This window comes from Schistocerca cancellata, chromosome 3 (genome assembly GCF_023864275.1).
Source record: "Schistocerca cancellata isolate TAMUIC-IGC-003103 chromosome 3, iqSchCanc2.1, whole genome shotgun sequence".
In the NCBI taxonomy this organism is placed as follows: domain Eukaryota; kingdom Metazoa; phylum Arthropoda; class Insecta; order Orthoptera; family Acrididae; genus Schistocerca; species Schistocerca cancellata.
In genome coordinates this window covers 577,927,385-577,954,736 of record NC_064628.1, presented here as the reverse complement: position 1 = coordinate 577,954,736, position 27,352 = coordinate 577,927,385, and the positions used below count along the sequence as shown (strand labels likewise).

The 27,352-nt window shown below is 41.5% G+C and overlaps 1 protein-coding gene across 1 annotated transcript in view; it reads right to left on the bottom strand.

Moving 5' to 3' along the window:
* Nucleotides 1–11,314, bottom strand: part of LOC126176820 (solute carrier family 22 member 7-like) — a 122,617-nt gene extending 111,303 nt beyond the window's left edge. The window contains exons 1-2 of the mRNA XM_049924003.1: nucleotides 11,177–11,314; nucleotides 10,409–10,656 (exon numbers count right to left, since the gene is read on the bottom strand). Of these exons, the coding sequence (XP_049779960.1) occupies nucleotides 10,409–10,656; nucleotides 11,177–11,191 (263 nt within the window). The 5' untranslated portion in view covers nucleotides 11,192–11,314. The remainder of the gene's footprint in view (nucleotides 1–10,408; nucleotides 10,657–11,176) is intronic.
* Between the last annotated feature and the right edge of the window lie 16,038 nt (nucleotides 11,315–27,352).

The following is a 27,352-nucleotide window of genomic DNA, read 5'->3' as shown; positions in this document are numbered from 1 at the left end:
CCCGATTCAGGTGGCCCCACAGACTCTGACTGAGTTTGAATTCGGGACTTTACGGGTCAGGATACGTCCCTAGCCGGGACGCTTCTGGCGACTGCTGCTGAGTGTTTGCTTTCAGACATTTCGCACCGTACTCGCCAGCGGGCCACGTCCAGCTGCGGTACTAGTGCGCAAGTTCCGGCCCTCGTCGTCGATGGACAGCAGTTAGCTTGGGTGCGCGAGGCCCATACGCAGCAACGTTCACTGAACGTTCGTTGAGAAGACGCTGCTGGTAGCCCCTTGGTTCATCAGGGTGATCAGTTGCTCAACAGCAGCATTCTGCCAACGGCGTTGTCGAAGAGGGCGGAGGTGTAGACAAAGTGGATGGGAAACTGCCCCTAAAGGCGAAAGAATCAGCAATAGGCTGCTTATGTTTTTATATTGGTAACGCCACGTAGCGGTCTGTATGAAAATCACTGACTGTGCTGTGTCCAATCTGTGTCTGGTTGCCATTGTAGGAACATTCGCTATTGTAGTGTTGGGCAGTTGGATGTGAACAGCGCGTATCGTTGCGCAGTTGGAAGAGGGCCGCCAGCAGTGGTGGATGTGGGGAGAGAGATGGCAGAGTTTTGAGAGCTGACGATCTGGACATGTGTCCTTCAGGGAAAGGAAATTTGTAAGACTGGATGTCATGAACTCATATATACCGGGTGATCAAAAAGTCAGTATAAATTTGAAAACTTAATAAACCACGGAATAATGTAGATAGAGAGATAAAAATTGACACACATGCTTGGAATGACATGGGGTTTTATTAGAACCTAAAATACCGTTAACGGGCCTTTTTTCGTCGAGGAAATCCGTGATTCTGGTTTTGTAACTGCTACCATGACGGGTGAGAGGTACGCCGATATGTTACAGAATCGCATTATCCCCAGCCTGGCTGATAAACACCAGCTGGAACGTACGATGTTTATGCAGGATGGCACTCCAACCCATATTGCTAGACGCGTGAAAGATCTCTTGCGCGCGTCGTTTGGTGATGATCATGTGCTCAGTCGCCACTTTCGTCATGCTTGCCCTCCCAGGTCCCCAGACCCCAGTCCGTGCGATTATTGTCTTTGGGTTACCTGAAGTCGCAAATGTATAGTGATCGACCGACATCTCTAGAGATGCTGAAAGACAACATCCACCGCCAATGCCTCACCATAACTCCGGACATTCATTGCAGTGCTGTTCACAACATTATTCCTGGACTACAGCTATTGTTGAGGAATGATGGTGGACATATTGAGCATTTCCTGTAAAGAACATCATCTTTGCTTTGTCTTACTTTGTTATGCTAATTATTGCTATTCTGATCAGACGAAGCGCCATCTGTCTGACATTTTTTGAACTGTTGCATTTTTTTGGTTCTAATAAAACCCCATGTCATTCCAAGCATTTATGTCAATTTGTGTCTCTCTATCTACATTATTCCGTGATTTATTCAGTTTTCAAATTTATACTGATTTTTTGATCACCCGGTATATTATGACTTTTGAACACTATTAAGGTAAATACATTGTTTGTTCTCTATCAAAATCTTTCATTTGCTAACTATGCCCATCAGTAGTTAGTGCCTTCAGTAGTTAGAAGTTATTTAGCTGGCAGTATTGACGCTCGCTGTACTGCAGTAGTTCGAGTAACGAAGATTTTTGTGATGTAAGTGATTCATGAAAGGTATAGGTTATTGTTAGTCAGGGCCATTCTTTTGTAGGAATTATTGAAAGTCAGACTGCGTTGCGCTAAAAAAAATATTGTGTGGCAGTTTACTGTTGATCAGAATAAGTAAAGAGAGAAATGTTTGAGGACGTTAAGTTTTGCTCAGCTGTTTGAAAATCAAATAACGTAGAGGTTTAGGAGCACAGTCATTCTTAATTTTTCTAAGGGGAAGTTTCAAAGCGAATATCCGTAGGACATGTGGCCTTTAATTCTAAAGGTGTCATGATGATCCCTAGAGTGGCAAATGATTCTGGAATACTTCCCCATTCGTGTCTCCATGAGGAGACTGACAAGAGAGAAGTGACCATGATAATGTTCTCCGAGATGGGGCGTGGAATGTCAGAAGCTTGAATGTGGAAGGGATACGAGAGAACCTGAAAAGGAGAGTCAAAGGCTCAGTCTAGATATAGTAGACGTCAGTGTTGTGAAGCGGAACGAAGACAATGATTTCTGGTTAGATGAACGTTGGGTAATCAACAGCAGCACAAAACGTTATAATGTGAGTAGGATTCGTTACGAATAGGACGGTAGGACAGAGTGTTACCCTGAACAGTTGAGTGAAGTGATGGGGTTGTTCTCATAAGAATCGACAGGAAACCAGTGTCGGCAACGATAGTTGAGATACACATGTTGACATCGCAAACTGAAGAAGAAGAGACAGATAACGTGTATGAGGATACTGAACGGGTAATTCAATACGTGAAAGGAGATGACAATCTAATAGTCATGGGGGCTTGAACGCAGTTGTAGGGGAAAGAGCGGAAGACAGGGTTACGGGAGAATATAGACTTGGTACTAGTGATGATAGAGGAGAAAGACTGTTGAGTTCTGTAATAAATTTCAGCTAGTAATAGCGAATATTCGATTCAAAAATCATAACAAGAGGAGGTATAATTGCTAAGGCAGGGAGATACGGGTGGAGTTACATTACGTCATGGACAGACCGAGATTCCGAAATCGTGTAATGGATTGTGAGGAGTACCCAGGAGTAGACAAACGCAGATCCTAACGTAGCAGTGAGGAAGAGTAGGCTGAAGTTTAAGAGATCAGACAGGAAGAACCAAAACGCAAAAAAGTGGGATACGGAACTACTAAGAAATGACGATATAAGATTGAAGTTCTCTAAAGCTGTAGATACTGCGATAGGAATAGCGCAATAGGCAGTACGGTTGAACAGCAAGGAACATCTTTAAGAAGGGCATCCGCAGAAGTTGGAAAGGAAGAAGGTAACTGCGAAGAAACCCTGAGCAACTGAAGAAATACTGCAGTTGATCGATGGAAGAAGAAAGTACAAAAATCGTCGGAGTAATTCAGGAGTAAAGAAGTAAAGTCGCTGAGGAGGGAAATACACTCCTGGAAATTGAAATAAGAACACCGTGAATTCATTGTCCCAGGAAGGGGAAACTTTATTGACACATTCCTGGGGTCAGATACATCACATGATCACACTGACAGAACCACAGGCACATAGACACAGGCAACAGAGCATGCACAATGTCGGCACTAGTACAGTGTATATCCACTTTTCGCAGCAATGCAGGCTGCTATTCTCCCATGGAGACGATCGTAGAGATGCTGGATGTAGTCCTGTGGAACGGCTTGCCATGCCATTTCCACCTGGCGCCTCAGTTGGACCAGCGTTCGTGCTGCACGTGCAGACCGCGTGAGACGACGCTTCATCCAGTCCCAAACATGCTCAATGGGGGACAGATCCGGAGATCTTGCTGGCCAGGGTAGTTGACTTACACCTTCTAGAGCACGTTGGGTGGCACGGGATACATGCGGACGTGCATTGTCCTGTTGGAACAGCAAGTTCCCTTGCCGGTCTAGGAATGGTAGAACGATGGGTTCGATGACGGTTTGGATGTACCGTGCACTATTCAGTGTCCCCTCGACGATCACCAGTGGTGTACGGCCAGTGTAGGAGATCGCTCCCCACACCATGATGCCGGGTGTTGGCCCTGTGTGCCTCGGTCGTATGCAGTCCTGATTGTGGCGCTCACCTGCACGGCGCCAAACACGCATACGACCATCATTGGCACCAAGGCAGAAGCGACTCTCATCGCTGAAGACGACACGTCTCCATTCGTCCCTCCATTCACGCCTGTCGCGACACCACTGGAGGCGGGCTGCACGATGTTGGGGCGTGAGCGGAAGACGGCCTAACGGTGTGCGGGACCGTAGCCCAGCTTCATGGAGACGGTTGCGAATGGTCCTCGCCGATACACCAGGAGCAACAGTGTCCCTAATTTGCTGGGAAGTGGCGGTGCGGTCCCCTACGGCACTGCGTAGGATCCTACGCTCTTGGCGTGCATCCGTGCGTCGCTGCGGTCCGGTCCCAGGTCGACGGGCACGTGCACCTTCCGCCGACCACTGGCGACAACATCGATGTACTGTGGAGACCTCACGCCCCACGTGTTGAGCAATTCGGCGGTACGTCCACCCGGCCTCCCGCATGCCCACTATACGCCCTCGCTCAAAGTCCGTCAACTGCACATACGGTTCACGTCCACGCTGTCGCGGCATGCTACCAGTGTTAAAGACTGCGATGGAGCTCCGTATGCCACGGCAAACTGGCTGACACTGACGGCGGCGGTGCACAAATGCTGCGCAGCTAGCGCCATTTGACGGCCAACACCGCGGTTCCTGGTGTGTCCGCTGTGCCGTGCGTGTGATCATTGCTTGTACAGCCCTCTCGCAGTGTCCGGAGCAAGTATGGTGGGTCTGACACACCGGTGTCAATGTGTTCTTTTTTCCATTTCCAGGAGTGTATATAGGAAGTGTAGGGAAGTTATCGCGTAATGGCTGCATGAAAAATGTGAAGCAATCGAAAAAGAAATGATTGTCGGACGGAGTGACTCAGCATATAGGAAAGTCAATACAACCTTCGGTGAAATTAAAAGCAAGGGTAGTACCATTAAAAGTGAAACGGGAATTCCGCTGTTAAACTCAGAGGAGGAAAAAGTTGAATGGAGCCTCTTGTAGCTGTAGGTGTAGGAAACATGCAGCATTCCTCAGAAATTAGGAGGCCTAAGTCAGTTGCATACTGTAACAGGAAGAAAAAGGTTCTGCTGCTAGGTAGTTCACATGGTAGAGGTGTGGGCCAGTAGTTACAGAAAGTGTTGGGGAGTGAGTACCAGGTCACCAACACTGTGAAGCCTAGTGCAGAGTTGGCTGAGGTGACCGACAGCATACGGGAGTTATGTAGGAATTTACGAAAAAGGATCAGGTAGTGCATTTCGTGCAGCTGTTTCAGCGTTATGATAGGCCTTATCTTATTGCGGCTGTTAGGCGCGTTAATATGGGGCTGGAGAAGGTACTAATGGCAGAGGGCATGGGTCACATTGTGGTGGTGCCAGTTGAGTCCATCAGTAGAACGGGTTTCACTAGGAGTGGCCTGCACCTCAATAGGTATGGGAAGGAGAGGCTGGCACAGCTTATAGGTGACACTGCTCTGGGTGGTGGTGGGATCACTCATGGAAAAATTCCTGTAGTAGTTGTTGTTTTCAGATTGAGGACAGCTGATAGGTATACCTGCTTAAGGAAAGTCCCTCTAACTAACGAATCACCTTCAGAGGACGTCATGTTTCCAAGTAGAGAAAGGATTAGCATATTTCATCAAAACATAAGAGGTGTTAGAGATAAAGCTAGTGAACTGCTTATAGATGTTGACTGTGAAATTATTGCTATATCAGAGCACCACTTAAATAATTTGACAGTTCACAGGCTTCCCTTACCAGGATACAGATTATCTACCTGCTTTTCAGCGAGAGCCTTGCAGGATGGGGGAGTGGGTTGGGGTTGTTTTAGGGAAGGAGACCAGACAGCGATGTCATCGGTCTTATCGTATTAGGGAAGGGTGGGGAAGGAAGTCGGCCGTACCCTTTCAGAGGAACCATCCCGGCATTTGGCTGGAGTGTTTTAGGGAAATCGCGGAAAACCTGAATCAGGATGTCTGGACGCGGGATTGAACCGTCGTCCTCCCGAATGCGAGTCCAGTGTCTAACCACTGCGCCACCTCTCTCGGTGGGGGGAGTGGCCATGTACGTAAAAAACAGAATTCCGTTTGAGTACATATAGTACATAGACGTATCAGGGAACTGAACTGAACATATATTTAAATGTTATGCAGAGACAGTTGAATTTAGTGAAACTAAACCTCTAATTGTTGTTGTTTATAGATCCCCTAACTCTGATATCAGAGCATTTCTGTTCAAGCTAGGGAGGGTTCTTGATTCACTTTATAGAAAGTACCAGAAATTATTTATGTGTGGTGACTTCAGTATAATTTTGTACATGATGGTGCAAGAAAAAGGATGTTGTTAGAGCTCCTAAATTCATATGATCTGATGCAGACTGTTTTTTCTCCAACTAGGGTGCAGGGGAATAGTAGCACAGCCGCAGACAATAGTTTTCTTCGTTCTTCATTACCAGATGGGCATTCTTTTAGTAAAAGTGTGAATGGCTTTTCAGACCATGATACACTGTATCACTAAAAGCCATTTGTACTCAAACAAATGGTACAATAATTACAAACTATGTAGGAAAGTTAATCCAACGGCAATAGAGAGTTTTTTAAAACTCGTCAAGGAACAATGTTTATATTGCCGATAACCTAGTTCATAAATATGTTTTCTTAACACATTTCTCGTGCTCTTTGAGAGTTGCTTTCCGTTAGTAACGTTCTAAACTTGATACTAGCAGTAAAAGTCAGCGTGGGTGGCTGACCAATGGTATAAGGATATCACGTAGAACAAAGCGGAAATTATATCAAAATGTCAGAAGCAGTCACAATGAAGCTACAGAGGTCCATTACAAACAGAATTGTAAAGTGCTTAAAATGTTATTAGGAAGGCAAAGAGTATGTGGTACGCAAATAGAATAGCTAATTCGCATGATAAAATTAAAACCATATTATCAGATGTGAAGGAAGTGTCTGTTCAGCAGCACAAGGTCGACGATATAAAGTCAGTTCGTATTAAAATTATTTCTGTTACTGATAAATCAGATGTATGTACAGTATTTAACAATCATTTTCTGAGCTTTGCTGGTGAATTACATAAAAATTTATTTTCGACAGGGAATCATGGATCTGATGGAGTGTCTAGCAGAATATTAAAGTACTGAGCTGCCCATGTTAGCCCTGTACTTAACCATATTTGTAATTTTCCTTTTAGGAATGCTCAGTTTCCTTACGAATAAAGTACTCAATAGTAAAGCAGCTTTATAAAAAATGGAGAAAGAGAAACTGTAGGGAATTTTAGATTTATTTCTATGCCATCAGCATTTCTAAAGTTATGCAAAAAATCTGTGTATGTAAGGATAATTGATCATTTTATATCACATAATTTGCTATCAAATGTATAGTTCTACTTTAGAAGTCGTTTAACAACTGAAAGTGCTATATTCTTTTCTGTGTCAGTTACTGTGTGGGTTAAACAAATGGTTTCGAACGCTAGGCATATTTTTTGGTTTAACCAAGACGTTTGACTGTGTTGATCACAAAATATTGCTCCAGAAGTTGGACCATTACAGAATATGGGGAGCAGCTCACAATTAGTTGACCTCTTATTTTGACAATAGACACAGTGTTGAGAATGGCTGTGATGTGGGTCTGTATGGGGTACAGTCAAATGGAGGGTGTCCTAGGGATCAGTGTTGGGGCCACTCCTTTCCCTTATTTATATAAATGATATGCCCTCTAGTATTATGGATAACTCTAAAATATTTCTGTTTGCTGATGACACTAACTTGGTAGTAAAAGAAGTTGTGTGCAACATTGGTTCGGTTTCAAATACTGCACTGTGTGACCTAAGTTCGTGGCTTGTAGAAAGTAAACTAACGCTAAATCTTACTAAGACTCAGTTTCTACAGCTTCTAACACGCATTTCAGCAAAACCTGACTTCTTAATTTCACAGAATGGACATATGATTAGTGAAACTGTGAAGTTCAAATTTCTAGGTGTTCAAATAGATAGTACACTGTGGTGGAAAGCCCACGTTTAGAATCTTGTTGAAAGATTTAATGCTGTCATTTTTACTACTTGAAGGTATCTGAAGCAAGCGATGTTTGACACGAAAATTAGTCTACTTTGCTTATTTTCATTCGATTATGTCCTATAGTATTATATTTTGGGGTAACTCTTCCCATTTTAAAAGAATATTTTTGTTCAGTAACGGGAGGTTCGGGCTATAAGTGGTGTAAGTTCGCGAACCTCTTGTCGCCCGCTGTTCACTAGTCTGGGTATTTTGACATTGGCTTCTCAATATATATATTCCTTACTGTCACTTCTTATTAACAATATTAGCTTATTCCCAAGAATAAGCAGCTTTCACTCGGTTAATACTCGGCATAAATCAAACCCGCATTTGGATCGGACTTCGTTAACTCTTGTGCAGAACGGTGTGCAGTATACTGCTGCATCCATTTTCAATAAGCTACCACTCCAATTCAAAAATCTTAGCAGTAATCCACGCGATTTCAAATAGAAAATGAAAAGTTTCCTCATGGGTCACTCCTTCTATTCTGTCGAGGAGTGCCTTGAAAAATTAAGCTGATTCTTATGGTATACTGTTGATTGCGTGTACTTACACTTATGTCTTGAGTTTTTTTGGGTTCATATACATTTAATTTCTGTACGTTATTACTTTTATGTTGTAATTTCACGTACTGACTCGTTCCATGACCTTGGAGATTTGCTCCTCAATTTGGTCCTACGGAACTTGGCGTGTAAATAAATAAATTGTATATTGAAGGCATCTATGAGGGGGCGAGGGGCCAGATTTGTCTGATGTGATAGAAGAGATAGGGGAACCAGTGTTTGAATCATAATTTAAGAGAGCTTTGGAGAACTTAACATCAATTAGGGCACGGGGGATAGACAATATTCCATCAGCATTTACAAAGTATTTGTAGGAAGTGGCAAAGAATGACTATTCACGTAGGATGTATGAATCTGGCGATATACCATTTGACTTTCAGAGAAACATATCCACACACTTCTGAAGACTGCAAGACCTTACAAGTACATGTGTTGTCGCACAATTAGGTCAACAGTTCATGCATCCAAGTTTCTGACAAGAATAATATACAGAAGAATGGGAAAGAAAATTAACAAAGTATTAAGGACGATCAGTTTGGGTTTAGGAAAGGTAAAGGCACCAGCGAGGCAATTCTGACGTTTCGGTTGAAAATGGAAGCAAGACAAAAGAAATATCAAGACACGTTTATAGGATATGTAGACCCGGAAAAAGTGTTCGACAATGTCAAATGGTAATAGATGTTCAAAATTCTGATAAAAATAAGGATAAGTTATAGGGAGACACGAGTGGATATACAATATGTACAAGAGCCAAGATGGATATAAAAGAAAAGTTTAGGAGTGGAATTCAAATTCAAAGCGGAAGGACATCAGTGATACGATTCGATGGTGCCACTTCTGTCCTGAGTATAAATGAAGAAGAATTACGTGGCCTGCTAAATGGAATGAATTATACAGTATATGGATTGAGAGTAAATCGAAGAATGATGAAAGTAATGAGAAGTGGCAGAAATGGAAACAGCGAGAAATTTAACATCAGGATTTACAGTCACGAAGCAGATGAAGTTAACGAATTCTACTACCTAGGCGGCAAAATAACCAATGACGGGTGGAGGAAGGATAACATCACAAGCGAATTAGCACAGGCAAAAAGGGCATTTCCGGCGAGGAGAGAAGTGTACTAGCAAGAAACATAGGCCTTAATTTGAGCCAGATATTTCTGAGAATGTATGTTTGGAGAACAGCATTGTATGTATGGTAGTGAAACATGGACTGTGGGATAACTGGAACAGAAGAGAATCGATGCATTTGAGACGAATCTTTGAAATTAGGTGGACAGATAAGATAAGGAACGAGGAGGTTCTGCGCAGACTCTGAGAAGAAAACAACATGTGAAAAACAGTGACAACAAGAAGGGACAGGACTATATGACATCTGCTAAGATATCAGGGAATAGCTTCCATGGTACTGGAGGTAGATGTAGAGGGTAAAAAGTGTAGAGGAAGACAGAGATTGGAATGCACCCAGCAAATAATTGAGGACGTAAGTTGCAAGTGCTGCTCTGAGTTGAAGAGGCTGGCACAGAAGAGGAATTAGTGGCGGATCACGTCAAACCACTCAAAAGCCCGATAACTTGAAAAGAAAAACAGAAAGAAAATAATTGTCTTGGCTCCGGTTTTGGATAGCGCCATTTTGCCAGGTGCGGTGTGCCTTAACCGCTGTGGTGAGCGAACATTTACAGTCTTAGCCCTTTCAGAAATGCTTCCGGCCCTGCCCCGAAAGCCAATGACCACGCCCATTTGGACGTGAGATAATTTGAACTGTTCTTCGCATTGCAGCAAAGTCTGCACTGTTTTCCTCATGCCCCTACATGCATTACATATCTAACACTGCTAGTGCTGCCACCTGCAATCTGCGAGTGGTTATTGCACGTTGACGTCGAACATAGTTTGTGGTCAGATTAATGTGAAGCACCATGAATTTCAGTGTGTAATTTTGTCACTGACGAACTAAACTACCCAAAAGTTATCAAATATTGCATGTTACTCTTATTATACCGTTCAAGAGTACTTTTTCCATATACTAGAAATAAGCGTTTAACTAAATAAAACGTTGTATTTACTTGCCTTGGTATTGTAAGATTCTTCCACATTTCCAGAGTTAAATTTGTGTTTTCTATTCCTGGAACATGGCACCAGTGTTCAGGTACCGTCAGAGCAATTATCTTGGCGTATGAAGACATTGTTGAAAAGAATATTGCGATGACATTGAAGATAATGTTCATTTGTGTTTGGAACTTCCCATCACTTCCAAGTTCTTCTATTATATCTTCAAATCTAACATTTTCGTTAATCATGTTGTGTCTAGCTGTATCCTGAAATTCGACATATTCACCATATAGAATGTTGGTATTTATTTTCCCCCATGAATTCCAGCAAGTAGCAATATTAAAGTAAATTAAATTATGTTACTATTACACAAGAATCTTGTACGAAATACTTGTATAAAAATTAAAATTTTACAATAAATGGGATGCAACAGAAAAAACTCCTACAACATGTAAGGGTGACGTGTTCCCGCTTCGTGCTGTTAACTATGGCTAAAAGACAAACATCTTTTCGAATGAGCTTTTTCTAGTAAGAGAGTCGTTTACATTTATGTGACATAAGTAGTGCATTCTCTGATAACCAGCTTCAAGAAATAAGTCACAAATATTTTCGCATAAGAAGTACCCATAGAAAACGTAGCAGAAGTACGTGTAATCACACTATACGGAAAACTGTCTGAGATCTCCTTCTCCACTTATTTATCATACAAAAGTCGTTATCATCTACAGGTGATGTCGGCATTTACGACGGGTGTATCATCATATCACAATCAGAATTACTGCTTACTTTGCACTCTTCCATAGCGCGGTGTTTCTTGCGGTGTTTTGCACCTAGCGTCGTGTACACCGGAGGGCTGGATGACTTATGAAAAACTCCTCGCTAACTGCTGTCAGCAAGCCAAACTGTCCAGCGTGCATTCTAACCGTGTCACGTGTAGCGAAAACTAGAGTGACATCAGCCATTACATAGAAAGCTGCAACCATGTGTTTCCGTTAAGACGAAGATAATGGTGACAGTGTAGTTAGGGAATGCTTAATGGTCTGTCTTTGACTTCTTTCACGACCCAGACGACGATCCGTATTTCTGATAACATACAATGGCTTTTTGAGGGACTGTTTCCTATCCAAGAGACATTGTTGTTGATTCAGTGACACACTCTTGAAATAGGTACGTTTGCAAGGCGGAACATACGTACCGCTATTCCAACATGTTTTCGAGATATTAACGCTGAAATCCAGAAAATAATGAAAAAAGGTCAGCCGCTCGTGGTCTCGCGGTAGCATTCTCGCTTCCCGAGGACGGGATTCCGGGTTCGATTCCCGGCGGGGATAGGGATTTTCACCTGCCCGAAATGAGTGGGTGTCGTTGTTCCGTCATCATCATCATTCATCCTCATTACGGTCGTTGGAAGGCAATGGTAAACCACCTCCACTAGGACCTCGCCTACTACGGCGGTGCGGGTCTCCCGCATCGTTCCCCTAGGCTCTTTCAAGAAATATGTGACTGTATTTCATTCAATATAAAACTACAGTTTTTAATATCTTTGAATTTTATGATCAATTATCGTAGAAAAAATATCCTGCACCAAGAAAAATGCAAGATTTCAACAATTCTGAAAATATTAAAAGCTTTCTCCAGTACGTCACCTATTATCAGCCTTCACTAAAATTGTAGTACATTTTTTTCACTACATCCATCCGCCATGCTTTCTTCCGTTATTTTCCTTAATTTATAATTTTTATAGGCAGAAGCGTACCTTCAGTTAGATTCACCTCCCACTAGTTTCTTAAACTCAACCGAGAACTAACTTGTGGTTTAATTTCTCTTCCATGGAGATAATTAAATCCCTTTTGGTTTAGTCTTTTAGCATGATTCGTCTTCTTCTGTGAAGAGACCTGTTACTTCCACTAATGTATTTTAAATCTCTTTTGTTTCTTGTCGGCTATTATATCTTCAGAAAATCATATTGCTGTATATCACATATTCCTGTTTTCTCCGTTTATCACTACCCATCATTTACTTCTGTGCGAATTGCAGTCCCGAAGCAAGGACGATAGGATTTTGGATGCCCAGCATATTGACGAGTACGTTAGAGTTGGAACCTTAGGACGAATGGGTCAAGAATGGGACAGAAATTCGGCTGCCTTGTTTTCTAATGATTTCATCGCAGCATTCGTCTTAATCAGTTTCGGGAAAATCGGAAAACCTTGTAAGGTAAACGGTATGCTGTCGTGAATTCGGCCACGTTAAATTTTGAAGATGTGAGAGGCATTTACCTCGGCTGGGGTTGGCCGCTGCGGTCAATGACGAAAGGGTGGTCATTCAAGGATGGTCCGCTCTGGCTGACAGAAGAAGTGGTCAGAGGCAGGTAAGCCAGAAAAGCGGACTGACGAGGGGACATCTGACTGGAAACGTGCCAGGGAGAAAGTATGGAACGTGTCTATTGGCGGTGAAAGCCACTGGTTCGAAAATAGCAACATTCAAACATCACTTAATTCAGAATAATTCGATGATTTATTGCAGCACAAATACAAATGCACCAGCGTATTCACTGCGCTTAGACAAATCTATAGGAATATTGATAGCAAATTATTAGTGTTACACTGATCAATGAAAATTAATAATTACTGAATGCCGGGTAACAGCCTAGCACGACAGCTATCATTTATGAATGCCTCACATTTATATCTATGACCTATTACTATTTTACACCTTTATCACGAAAATGTGTCAGATCATCGTATCCTCCACAGTCACACAGTAAATGAGTGCAGTATGGAAAGTCTCATGTCGCACTATGCACTATCATAGTACATTTCTCAAGACTGATACTATCTAATTTAAATAAACAATCACTTACTAGCTGAAATGTTCATCCACAAGTGGGATGCTGATTTTCTAAAGACAGAACCACTGGCAAAACCTGTAGTGTATTGGTACATATATGTGGATGATTTTCTTTGTATATGGAAAGCTTTCAATAGGCAACTCCATACATTTGTGGAAAATATGAACCAGTGGCACACTAACATAAAGGTCAGCGTGGAGATGGATAAATTTCCTGGACATTAGCTTAAGGATAGAAGGCTATAACCATAAATTTAAATTTAGCGGAAAGATCCCTTCGCAGTCACTTTCTCACAACATCCTACAACCTACAAACATGCAGTATTCCATCACATGATCCACCGTCTCCTTTCTATCACTATGTCCCAAGAAGACTTTGACCAGGAACTTAACAAAATTAAAAAAATAGCCACAAATAATGAATTTGACCCCAACAACATTGATGAAATTTTAGGTGAAAAGATGAAGAAGTAAGCCACGTCGCTACTGTCCCCAATGATAAACACAAACAAACTGGAAAAGAAATGGTGCAGATTACGTTTTATAGGGAAAACATCAAATAGCGTAAGTAAATTCTTGAAGGCAAAGGGTTTCTCTGTGTTTTTCTATGTACCTCAGCCAATAAGTAGTTTCTTGTTCATTGCAAAAGACAAACAAACAGCTATAACAAAAAGTTAGATTTATAAAATCACATGCCGTGAGTGTCGGTCTTGCTACATTGGACAGACAGGGAGGTCAATCTGTACCAGGCTTAAAGAAACAACAGAAGCTGGAGATTGAAGAAGCCTTATTCAGCCTTTGGAGAACATTGCCTGAACTATAACCACAAATACACAATAGATGTACAAGTCCTACACAGAGAGGAAAAGGGGGCCAAACTCAACCAATAACAAATTTTAGAAATTAAAAGACAGATGTGTATATCCCCACACCTATTATTAAACAAGGAAACCAATTTCAATTATTCACCTCTTTTAGATGAGATGACAACCCCAGGAGAGAAGCAAAACTTTGGGTCCCAGTCCATTGGAGTTAAAAAGCTCTTGGCGATGGATAAGGTTAGTCCGGTCATTGTAGTGTAATTGTTGAATGTGTAATAACCTATGTAATTTCTTAAAAAGCGTCATTGACGTAATTGTACATTAAGCTATTGATCGATACCTTAGGAAGTTGAGATGCTTATCTTTGACTTGTCGTCATGTTTATCTGTGCATGATCATATTCGGAAATCAGCAATGTACTTTAAAATGGGCTTATAGCCAGAAACCTAAGTTGTGCAACAACATTAACAATAAAACTGTGAAACAAGATAAAAAACAATATTCGTTTAATTAATTTAAAATGTTTCACCAAGAACCCACAGTTGATTCAATTGAAATATGTAACTTATTTAAAGAAAAGCCGGTTTGTCATTAAAAACAATTGTAATTTAAAAATGGTGCAATTTCCATAGGATGTGATGCTATCTCCAGATTGAACGTTAGAAGACGCTTCACCAGAACAGACGAAAATCATTTATTTCATATAGTATAAATGTTTTACCATGGTTGTTATAAGCACGAATCCGCTAGTTACTTGATAAATTATTTATGTGTAAACGTTTGTAAATGTTGTATAGTGCTTGACATCAACAGAACGGTAAAATAAAAAGATGTCACTTAAAACATAGGACAAATTTGCGTATTCCTTGATAATCAAGTGGTAGTATATTTATACACTGTTTCACAATTGCTAAGGAACAAAGACATTTTTGAACAAGAATAATCACAGGCAACGACGGACGACATGAACCAAAGTACACACACATATCAAAATCAGTTTTGCATCATCCCGGTTCCCAGAACTCCTAAAGATAGACGTTGGCGCTTATTAGACGGAACGGGTCCGACAGCCCATCAGTTCCAATCATTCCACCAGGAAGTAGGTACACGGCTCGTGTTGTCTGCAGTTCAACCGTGCCTAGACGGTTCGGTCGCGTCCGCATTGTTACTTTGCGCCAGGAAGGGCTCTGAACAAGGGAAGTGTCCAGGCGTCTCAGAGTGAACCAAAGCGATGTTATTCTGACATGGAGGAGATAGAGAGAGACACGAACTGTCTATGACATGCACCGCTCAGGCCGCCCAAGGGCTACTACTGCAGTGGATGACCGCTACTTACGGATTATGGCTCGGAGAAACCCTGACAGCAACGAAACCAAGTTGAACTTTTTCGTGCAGCCACAGGACGTCGTGTTGCGACTCAAACTGTGCGAAACAGGCTGCATGATGCACAACTTCACTCCCGACGTCCATGGCGAGGGCCACCTTTGCCATCAAGACACCATGCAGCGCGGTACAGATGGACCAATGGACCGCTCAGGATTGCCATCATGTTCTGCCTTCAACCAGACAATCGTCAGAGACGTGTTTGGAGGGGATCCGGTCAGGCTGAACGCCTTAGACACAGTGTCCAGCGAGTGCAACAAGGTGGAGGTTCTCTGCTGTTTTGGGGTGGCATTATGTGGGGCAGAGGTACGCCGCTGGTGGTCATGGAAGGCGCCGTAACGACTGTACGATACGTGAATGCCATTCTCCGACCAGTAGTGCAACCATATCGGGAGCATATTGGCGAGGCATTCGCCTTAATGAACGACAATTCGCACCCCCCATCTTGCATATATTGTGAATGACTTCCTTCAGGATAACGAAATCGCTCGACTAGAGTGGCCAGCACGTTCTCCAGACATGAATCCTATCGCGCATGCCTGGGATTGATTGAAAAAAGGGCTGCTTATGGACGACTGTGAGGGATCTATACCGAATCGCCGTTGAGGCGTGGGAATACCTGGACCAACAGTACCTCGATGAATTTGTGGATAGTATGTCACAACGAATACAGGCGTGCATCGAAACAAGAGGACGTGCTACTGGGTGTTAGAGGTACCGGTGTGTAAAGCAATCTGACCACCACCTCTGATGGTCTCGCTGTATGGTGGTACAACATGCAATGTGTGGTTTTCATGAGCAATAAAATGGGCAGAAATGATGTTTATGTTGCTCTCTATTCCAATTTTCTGTACAGGAAGCGGAATTCTTGGAACTGAGGTGATGCAAAACTTTTTTTGATGTGTGTGCATAGTAGAGGTGGAGTGATATATTTAAAATGAGAAGCGGTACGGCTATCAGCAAATGGGAAAGCAGGATAACCGACATAAATAAATTTCATGTTTGACACAGATCAGACTCCCAACATGAAGGTCGATATCGGTTTCTCAGTAAATAATATGCCCTCCTTGGGGACTAATGCACATTTTGTACCTGTTATTCACGCTGCCTACCAAACTTTTGAGAAGTCCTTGGAGGATACTGTCCCACTCTTCTGTCACGGTCGTTTTAAGTTCTTACACGGTTCGGGGAGCTAGTGTTCGTTGAGAATATCTACCAACAGCATCACAGACATGCTGTGTGGAATTTAGATCCGGGGAATACAGAGCCCATTCCGTAAGTTCTATATCCTCACTTTCCAGCATGTCCGTAACCTCAGCGGTCCTGTGTGGGCGGACATTGGCGTCCATAAAAAGAATGTTGGTATGTACCGCGCCCCTAACCAAGCATACACGATCCAGAATAACCTTCCTGGTATATCGCTGTGCTGTAACGATACCTCGCGCAAAGATATGCAGCGGTGTTGGGCCTCCTATACTGTACCGACGACGTCCGTGAACATTTTGTGGCGTGCAACGTGTTCCTCTGTCTCTCTCTCCACGTTAAGTGGTGGCCAGTGTCACTTGCCACAGTGAAGCGGGACTCGTCTGAGAACATCACTCGGTGCCACTACTACCGACCTCCAACCAACATGCTACTTTCACCAACGAATTCTTTATCGACGATGGTGTAGTTGGAGTGGGCGCCCTTAACAGGATCCCCTGCGTAGAAAGCAGCCTAATTTAATCGCCGAACAGTGACTCTGGTAGAGACGACTGTACCGGTACCTGTATTTGTAGCGGTTGCAAGGTCCGCAGCGACCTGCCTACAAGTGAGACGTCTTTTCCTTTTCGCCACTAGCGCTAGGTATCGAACCTCTTGCGGTGTGGTGGTCCGGCCGCGACCACCGGCATGCTTTCGCATAGCATTTCCTTGTGCAATGGCCTTTCTTAATCGCGATACGAGACTTTGCGACACACCATTATTGTAGCCACAGTCCAACTGCTCGTCCACGATCGCAAGCGCTCAAATGTTGTCTTGCTGACATATTATCGTACCACATGGAATGTCACTCTAATTTTTTCCACGACAAGCTTCGCCAAACACATTACTCCTTGAACTGTAGAATGCACACAGTGCGTTCGTGCATAGTTTTCGCTGCAGTGAACACGTCCTGCTCTCTACATTTTCTTTTATTGCATTGGTAGAGTGTTCATTAGCAATTGTTCGTTGTTCCGTAGCAATTGGCAGATGTTCATTAGCAAGTGTCAGTAAGTTGTTAGCAATTGTTAAGCAGTGTAGATATTAAGTAAAACTGGACTTTATGGTGGGGGAACGCATCTAAACCGTTCTGATTGCTTCTGGGGAGTTAGGAAGGATTCGTGTAGCTGTTGAAGATACTCTATGGCGACTGGGCGGACGATTTGGATGCATTTAGAGTGGAATTCTATCAAATATTTTAACTTTTATGTGATGTGGAACTTCGTGTCAGAAACTTCGTTTTTTGTAACAAGGGGTGCTCAGCTAGCCTATGGAGATTATGGTGCCCCTCAGTTTACGCATTGTACAAACTTTACTGCACCCGAGGATCACTGATCATTTTACAACCGTCATTTTGATAGTCAGCAGCTGAATGATTTTTTAAATGATTTGATGATGCGTTGAGCTGACATTTTGTATATTTGATACTTGAAAAGCACCTAAAGCCGAAATTTACAATCGTACTTAAAATGAAAAAAATGTCAGCTGAGGGCATCACAAAATCATTTAAAAACATTATTAACTCTTTTGCATATTTAAATCAAACACTATAGGACCACCATTCTTATTAGCTTCGATGTTTTCTCTGATTCAGTAAATCAGTTCATCCTATGTTTAGTTGCAGCCTACATCAATTATTCATTGTAATCCAACTGTTCTATTCATAATTATTACTAATAATATTTTAAATTGTGTCACTTAATAATTCGCATTACATGCCAAGGCTTGGGTTATTCGACTGCAGGATCACGGATGAAATACATTTTTTTTAATCATCAGTCTTCTGACTCGTTTGATGCGATCCGCCACGAATTCGTGTCCTGCGCTAACCTCTTCATCTCAGAATAGCACTTGCAACCTACGTCCTCAGTTATTGGCTGGATATATTCTAATAGCTGTCTTCCTCTACAGTTTTTGTCCTCTACAGCTCCCTCTGGTACCATGGAAGCCATTCCCTGATGTCTTTTGGATGTCCTATCATCGTGTCCCTTCTCCTTGCCAATGTTTTCCATTTATCCTTTTCCTCTCCGATTACGCGCAGAGCCTCCTCATTTCTTACCTTATCAGTCCACCTAATTTCCAACAGTCGTCTGTAGCACCATATCTCAAATGCTTCGACACTCTTCTGTTCTGCTTTTCCCACAGTCCACGTTTCACTACCATAAACTGCTGTGTGCAAAACGTACATTCTCAGAAATTTCTTCCTCAGATTAAGGCCTATGATTGACACTAGTTATCTTCGCCAGGAACGCCCTTTTTGCCAGTGTTCTGTCCGTCATTGGTTATTTTGCTGCCTAGGGAGTGGAATTCCCTAACTTCATCTACTTTGTGACCATCAATCCTGATGTTAAGCTTCTCGCTGTTCTCATTTCTGCTACTTCTCATTACCTTCGTCTTTCTTCGATTTACTGCAATATTGCAGCGAAATCTACTGCTGGGTGTGGAAGTAGTCGTGTACTGCTCCATACTAAAACAAATGAGTTACAGTTACTAAAAGAGCGATAAGTTACCCAAGTACAATACAAAATATACGTCACAAAATACATATCAGTCGATGGGTAGGGATTTCTAACACGTTATTTCTGAATTGTAATATGTTGCCGGAACCTTTTGACACTAGCAGAAAAAGAGCACAGTTATTTCATGGCCAATACTAGGTATCAGAATCATGAGGGAATAATGATATGTGTAAAGGACCTGCAGGCACCGGAAACTTGTGAGATTACTTGATGCTAAGTCAAAGATTTCAAAACCAGATTTAAACTGAAAAGTATTTCTAGCGGTTAAATTCTGTTGTTTGTGAACTGTTGGCTAAAACTTAAGAAATTGTAGGACATTACATAGGATCTAGTTTTTCTAAAAGAATCACTAGTTGCGGAGGGTTTCAAAGGGAGCATTAGGCAACGACTGAGTGAAACAATGATAAGGAATACGACAGAAGTTGAACGTGTATATTTGAAAGGTGTAAAACTAAAGCCATCAGAAAAGCCAAAAACACAAGACCCAAAATAAATCCTTGGCTATGGCAAGAGATATTGACTATAAGTGGGAAAGGAGAAAATACAAAAACGCAACACACAAAGCAGAGAAAAGAGAGTACGGACGTCTAAAAAATGAAACAAACCGGAAGCGCAAGATTGCAAAACAGAAATGACTAGAAGAGAAATGTCTGACTATAGTAATGTGCATGATAAGTTCTGTCTATGAGAAATTAAAGAAACTTTCGAGAAAAGAAGAAGCACTTTTACGAATACTGTGATCCCAGCTGGGGCAAGCCAGGAACTTTGCTTCTGGCTAGAGAAAATGACATTCATTCCCTGATGTTCCCTCCTCCAACTACTCGCTTATTCCAGCCACTGGATGTTGGCGTTTTTGGGCCCCTGAAGACAAGTTTCTCAGAAGTGCGCCACAAACCAATGAGGAGAAACAAATACATAAACAGATAGACTTCGGCAAGATGCCAACTCCAGCGTAGCAAATAGCTGTGACTCTTAGGAACATACACAGTGGATTTCGAGTCAGTGGTGTCCAGCTATTGGATCCTTCTGCTGTTCGTCTTGGTTGATGGAAGATAACCGCCCTACATCTGCACCTACTGGTATTTTTTAGGATAAATCCAGACAACAGGTTCCCATGCCTAAAGAGTATCTCAAGCAGTTTAAAAAAATACTGAAACAATCACTCACAAGACAGATTTTAACACTTCAAATATCACACATACTAGATGTCACAGAGAAAAATAAACCATTGGAAAGAGTATCTTGGGGCATTTCACAGACTTAACAATCCCCCATCAAAACATGCAATCAATAAAAAATAAAATACAGCTATTAGAAGTTGAGCTCCAGTCTTTGAACTGCGCAGTAGTTTGTATTACTGAGCACTGGTATAGAGACACAGAAATCCAACATGTAGTATCATCATTATATGAAAGGGCAAACTCTTACTGCAGAACTACTTCAAAGGGTGGAGGAGAATGCATATATATCAGAAAATGAACACAATTCAAATCAAGACATGACTTCAGTACAGTAAGTGAAGACAAACACTTTGAAATATCAGCTATTGAATTAACAGGTCTTGATATCACCAAGAAATCAATCATTTTGTGTGTGTATAGAGCTCCCAGTGGTAGTGTGGACACTTTTTTCAATAAATTAACAGACGTTCTAGGTAAGTCTCCAGTACAAAGGTCAACATAATTCTGTGTGGGGACATTAACATCAACACTAACATCATAAATGTATCCAGCAACACTTTCATAAACATGCTTCAAAGTTTTGGCATGTCCCTATTCGACAATAGTCAACAAGAGTAACTACAATGACTGCATCGGTAATTGACCATGTGGCCACAAATATGGACAGGAAAAAATGTAACGTAGCTGTAAAAGATCTCGGACTATAGACCATCTCTGTCAAATAACAACAGTAAAATCAGACATAGAATCATTCCCTACACTACAAGTCTACAAAAGACACCTATCAGAAATAAGAATAAAAGATTTTTCAAAAGAACTAGAGAAACATAGTTGGGATGAAGTGTACAAGGAAAACAATGTGAATATGAAATTCTCTAAATTCTCCACATTGTTTAAATTGAACTCTGAAAAGGCATTTCCAAAAGAATGCATGCCTGTATCAACATCTCACAAAAACAGATGGATAACAACAGGTATTAAGAAGTCCTCCCAAACACTTAAACACCTCAGTTCCATGAAAAAGATTTGCAATGATCCCGAATCCTTAAATTTCTATCATAGTTACAAAAAGATCTATAGGAAGGTGCCGATAGCTGCAAAAAAGTCATTTAATGACAAAATAATATATAATGCAGAGAATAAAAGCAAAGCAGTCTAGGATGTTATAAAAAAGGAAACGGGGTGAGGCAAACAACTACAGAATAACATACTGCTAAGGGAGGAGGATAAGATAATAAATGATCCACAACACTTAGGAAACTACGTAAACGAGGATTTTCCAAGTATTGCAGAGAAGTTACAGCAAAAATTCCCAAAAACAAATATAACACCTGTAAATGATGTTGCACTAAATACAATGATGTTACTAACAACCACAGTGAATGAAGTCAATAAATCTGTCTAAAAACTAAAAAATAAAAAGTCAGTAGGCTTAGATGATGTACCAATGTGTGCACTGAAACAATGCATAAGGATTATACAAGGCCCCTTAACAAATATGATAAATGAATCCTTCACATCAGGGACATTTCCAAGGCAGTTAAAACAGGCAAGAGTTGTACCTTTGCTTAAGAAAGGTAATGCAGCAGACATAAAAAATTACTGGCCCATTTCCCTGTTGTCAGCATGCTCAAAAATAATAGAAGCAATTATGAAAGACAGATTAATGAAATACCTGAATAAATACAATCTTTTAAGTGAATCACAGTTTTTTTTCGAAGTGGCAAAAATATGGAGTCAGCCATAGTAGAATTTACAAAAGTTGTACTTGATGCTTTTGATAAAGATGAGTGTGTCACAGGAATATTTTTGGATCTTTCTAAGGCGTTTGCTGCAGTCGACCCCAAGATTCTATTAAATAAATTAGAAAAATGATGAATAAGAGGGGTAGAAAGCGACTGGTTTCGATCGTACTTACAGATAGGGTACGAAGAGTAGAGATAACACATACTTCAAATAGATAAAAATGTTATACAAATAAATAATAATAATAATGATTATAAAACATCCAACATTCCACGTAACACCTTTACTTTATGTTTTTTTCCTTCTTTTTTCCTTTCTAGAAATACTTACCCCCCAAGCTATGCAAAGCACAATACTAACACCTCTTCCTCTTTCTGAACTCAACATCTCACTCATTATGGAGGGATGCTGACTCAGTTTTTTCAGGATAGCAAATGGAATTGCAATACAGAAAATGGCCCAGAGATCATCAGTATGTGTGTATGTGTGTGTGTGTGTGTCTGTAATGAGTGAAGTATTATGAAACAATGTGCGTATAGTGTGTGCAGTGACTGATAGTGAGATATGAGTGAACAGTGTGGCATTAAATTATCAAATAAGTTATCTGTAAAAAAAGTATTGTATACCAGGAGTAAATCTAATGATTTTCTCTAGCTAGAAGCCTGTAAATATATGTGTATACGAATTAGCTTATTTTAAATTGGTCTAAACTTGTACATACTATGACATGTCGTATATCCTTGTAAAAAGAGATCTAAGGATGAATAACGCTACTACTGCTACTACTACTGCTGTGCGAGAAGGTGACCCACAACCCGGACCTTAATTCAACGAAAGACGAAAGACCCCCGTTCCGCCAGTGGTGCAGGTAATGGAAGATATGCTGACACCAAAGGAAGACGTGACAAGGCGCTCAAGAAGAGTCACCAACACAAGATGTGTGACGTCACTTGAGTACCTAAAGGAGATGGAAGAAATGGAAAAAGAGAAATAAAAGAAGAAAAGAAAAAAGAACCTCGAAAAAGGAGACGTGAAACGTCATACGAAAGTTCAGAGAGAGACGAAGACGTGACGCTGCCTGTGAAATATGTGGTGTAGTATAGGCAGAGGAGAAGGCTGCATCCTGTGCAGTTAGTACAAAGTATGGTATCACCAAACACGTCAGTATTTGGCAAACAGTGCTAGACCAAAATATTTCCTAAGTGAACATTGCAAATAGGCCTAAGACTAACTTAGAACAGCTAACTTCTTAAAATTGAACACTGTTGCATCTGTAACTTTGTTTGAATGTTGTAATTTCCATTTCTACATTTAATAACATCTTCTGTCTACAAAATTTTCATTTTCAGTCATATCCACAGTTTCGATCCTCACTTAGGCCAGGCCACCAGAGGTGGATCACACCGAATAATTTCACCAGAGAATGTTGTAGCCATATCCGCCGCAGACCGACCTACCTCTCATGACATTTTCCATTAGCATCAAGAAACGGAATCATTTTCATTAACTGTTCCTCAACTAGTGCTGGGGGTCTAATTGTGAATCATTGCTACTATTTTAGTTTTTTAAAGAAACACCATTACTCAACGCCAGTTAATATAAATTTGTATGTTCCTTGGATACTTCATGTGGACTAATTACTGCAATGTATGAAAAAACTTCTTATGTCAATTTATTTCCATTGGAGAAATATGAATCGATGTTTAGGTAGCTCCAGGACTAGTTACTTTACCTTACTGCAAGGTAGGAGATCCACAAAACCTTGGGCGTCGGCTGGAGATGTTACCAATTTTCAAGCAAGTTAAGACTTTGTGGTCCTGGTGACTGAATTTTGTAAACATGTTGCTACTTCTGGAAGTTTTGACTTTTTCTGTTGATTTTTTGTGAAACTGCACACCAGCAAGTGCTACTTCAAAATATCCTTTCAGAGATGGTACCCGCTCAAAGTAGATTGAAACGTGTCGTGTAGCTGCGCGAGATTTGTGATGATTCATTCCGAGCACTTACATCTGCGCAAATAGGTAAGATATGGAGCGGGCACTGAGTTGCGTGGCGGTCTCATGTTGGGTGTTTCAAATCAGAAATAACTACTACAACAAGAGTGTTTGAACGGGAACGTCTCTGTGACATGCTTTCACCAAAACTTGTATTTCTGTCGTAATTTTTACCACAGCTGCTGATTGGAAGGAGAGGCACGAAGCTGAAAAATTTCAGTGCTTCTAAGTACATTTACTAGTGTACCTTTGTCAAAACCAACGACGTTAATTAGCTTGAGTAATAAATGTTAAATAAGTATACATTTCTAATAAAACTAAAGAATGGTAACCATGTATCAGTAGAATCTTCTCAACAAGCCGCGTAACATCTTTTTATTGTAACGTAACAATGAAAGCTTGCTAAGGTACTCAGGTTTCTGGCATACGGATTACATTATCTCCCAATGAATTCGTTTGCCTTTTGATAATGTAAAACGAGGGGACTCGCTCCTGATACCATGAATTTCACTATTCTTTCTTGCTCACGAAGTCTCTCCGCCTCTCATCGGGGCTCAGACCCTACTCATTGCCGTTATTTCGAAAGTTAGCAGCTTCTGCCTCTCCCATTTAGTTAGTGTCCAGCTTTGTGAGCCGTAGAGTACAGTGGGGTGTATAACGGCTTGTAGATTTTCAGTTTCCGCAGAATGTTATATTGTGCTGGACTGGAATGTATATGTGAGGGCTTATAGAGATCTGGAGCCAGCAGAGATTCTTTCGTTTAAATCTAAGGGTATTTGATTTCAAGAATTCTACCAATCTCCAAGGTACCTGAACTGATCAAGAGACTTGAACGTGCTTCCGTTGATTGTGAGTTCTTGAGCATATTTAGTTCTGCCTACCTACATATCTTCCACTTTCTGTTTATTGATGATCAGATCTTCTTTACTTGCTGCTATGGCAGTCCATCTATAAATCTCCCCAAGATCTTATCGACTCTCTCCCAGTAAAACCATGTCGTCTGCGTAAGCAAATGTCTGGAATCTGCTGCTTCCCAATCGTTGCCTATTACACTTTTCAACTTAACTCCCTCTTACGACTTTCTGCGGGTTGAGATTATATAGTAGACATGACACCGCATCTCTCTCTCTCTCTAAACCATTTCTTGTGGGGAAAGGTGATGAGTTAGTTCCTCCAGTTCTTAGTATCGCTCATCGCTAATCATATCAACGAGCTTATTTGGGGTTCGGAACTCCTTCCGGACAATACATCATAAGCGCTGTTTGGAGATCTACGAACAATACCAGTGCTCTTCTGTCTCTTTTCCGAAATTTCTCAAGAATTTGCCTAAGAGCAAACACATTGTCAGTGGCTGAACTGTTTGGACTGAACCCAGTCTGATATTCCCCCACAATATTTTGTGCAAATGGATTGATCTTTTCCAAAAAGCGAGGGGCACTCAATAGGAAGTGCAACACATTTTCTTCTCGGCCAATTTAGGTTAAAAAAAGGCAAAGTTTGTTATGGGACATCGTGGTATACTCCCCTTTCAGCCCCTCTGGCTCTAGAATTTCCGATAGGTGTCGGCGCTATACGTAGCCTTCAGAATGACTTCTGTTAGGGAGGTGCGTTCCAAGCAGAGAGCTGCCACTGTTTTCCTTTTGGCGGACAACCAGACCATCGCAAATATTAATAGGCGCTTGCAGAATGTCTATGGAGACCTGACAATGAACAAAACCACGATGAGTCGTTGCGCAAGCCCTTTGTCGTCATCGCAACTAGGTCTCGCAAACCTGTCCCATATCCCGTGTACCGGCCAGGCGCACTCAGCTGTGACTCGTGCACTGTTGGACTTCAGCGTGTTCGTCGCCACATATATGCAAACGAACTTCTCCACGATAGCGCAAGCCCTCAAACAAGTCTGCTCTCCGAGATGAGTTCACAGAATTTCACTGCAGAGTTCTTCCTCAGCGAACCTACAGCTCTAATCTCACACGTCCCATCTGTATGGTCCAAAGAATGAAGCACTCCGAGAGAAGCAGTGCGTGGATGATGGGGAGGGTATTGATGCAGCAAGACCTTGGCTCCGACGTCGAGCAGTGTGTGGTACCACGCGGACATACATCCCGCCAGCAAGGTGGCGCAAGGTCGTCACTTTGGGGTTTGCAGCCCAAATAATGGATAATAATATTTGTTATGGGTATACAAACCTGCTTTCAGAACAAAGAGTCTTGCATTACTTATTGAATACATCGCATAATTCTAGAAAGGACCTTGTACTCCACGTTAAGTAATCATCACTAGTTAGAGCAATCCCCCTTGCTTCCTTTCTTGTATACTGGACAAAATACTACCATCTTCCAACTGTCCGTCTTTAGTATACTTCTTCCGTACTTCAACACTTCTGCGTAGACGACATCATCTCATGGCGCTTTATTGCTCTTCATCTTCCGTATGGCTTTCACTTTCCTCCACCGTGATATCAATTTGTGTTATTTGTTTCCTCTTTGTTTTCAATGAAACTCACCTCTTGTTTGCGACAGTGGAGTAGCTCACTGCAATATTCTTCCCATTGGTCTGATTCAGCGTCCACGATCATGTTTCCATTTTTGTCACTGATGTACTGACTACATACGTGGAACGCTTCTCTTGCAGTTTTCACGTGTTCATTCAATCTCCTACTGTCAGCATTTCAGCTGTCCACTTCCAAATTTTCAACAGTTTTTTTTTCAGGCATTTTCTCTCTTCAGTTCTCAGTACTCTTGATGTCGCTCTACGCACTTCCTGATATGCTTGCTTCAGTGTTTCATTATCTGTACCCTGTAGCCATAACTCACGTGCTTTCTTCCTTCTCTTGACTATATCTTGCATTCCTCATTAAACGATCTTCTCTATACGTGTTTCTTCTTTCTACCCAGCACATTATTCCCGCGTCTGTCTTCAGAGAGTGACGTATCTTCTCCATGTCTTCTTCATCTTCTGCATTTTTTAGTACATCGAAGTGGTTATATATTTTTAACTCAAATTCCTTATGTTTTTCCTTATTTTTACGTTTTGGCGTGTCAAACCTTGCGTTTCCATTTTCTGTTTTCTCACCAGACCTGAACTTTTCCTGGTCATGAAATGGTCAGTCCCACATAAGAAGTTTTTTCATACATTGCAGTAATTAGTCCACCTGAAGTATCCAAGGAACATACAACTTTATATTAACTGGAGTTGTGTACTGGTTTGTCTTAGAAAACTAAAATAGTAG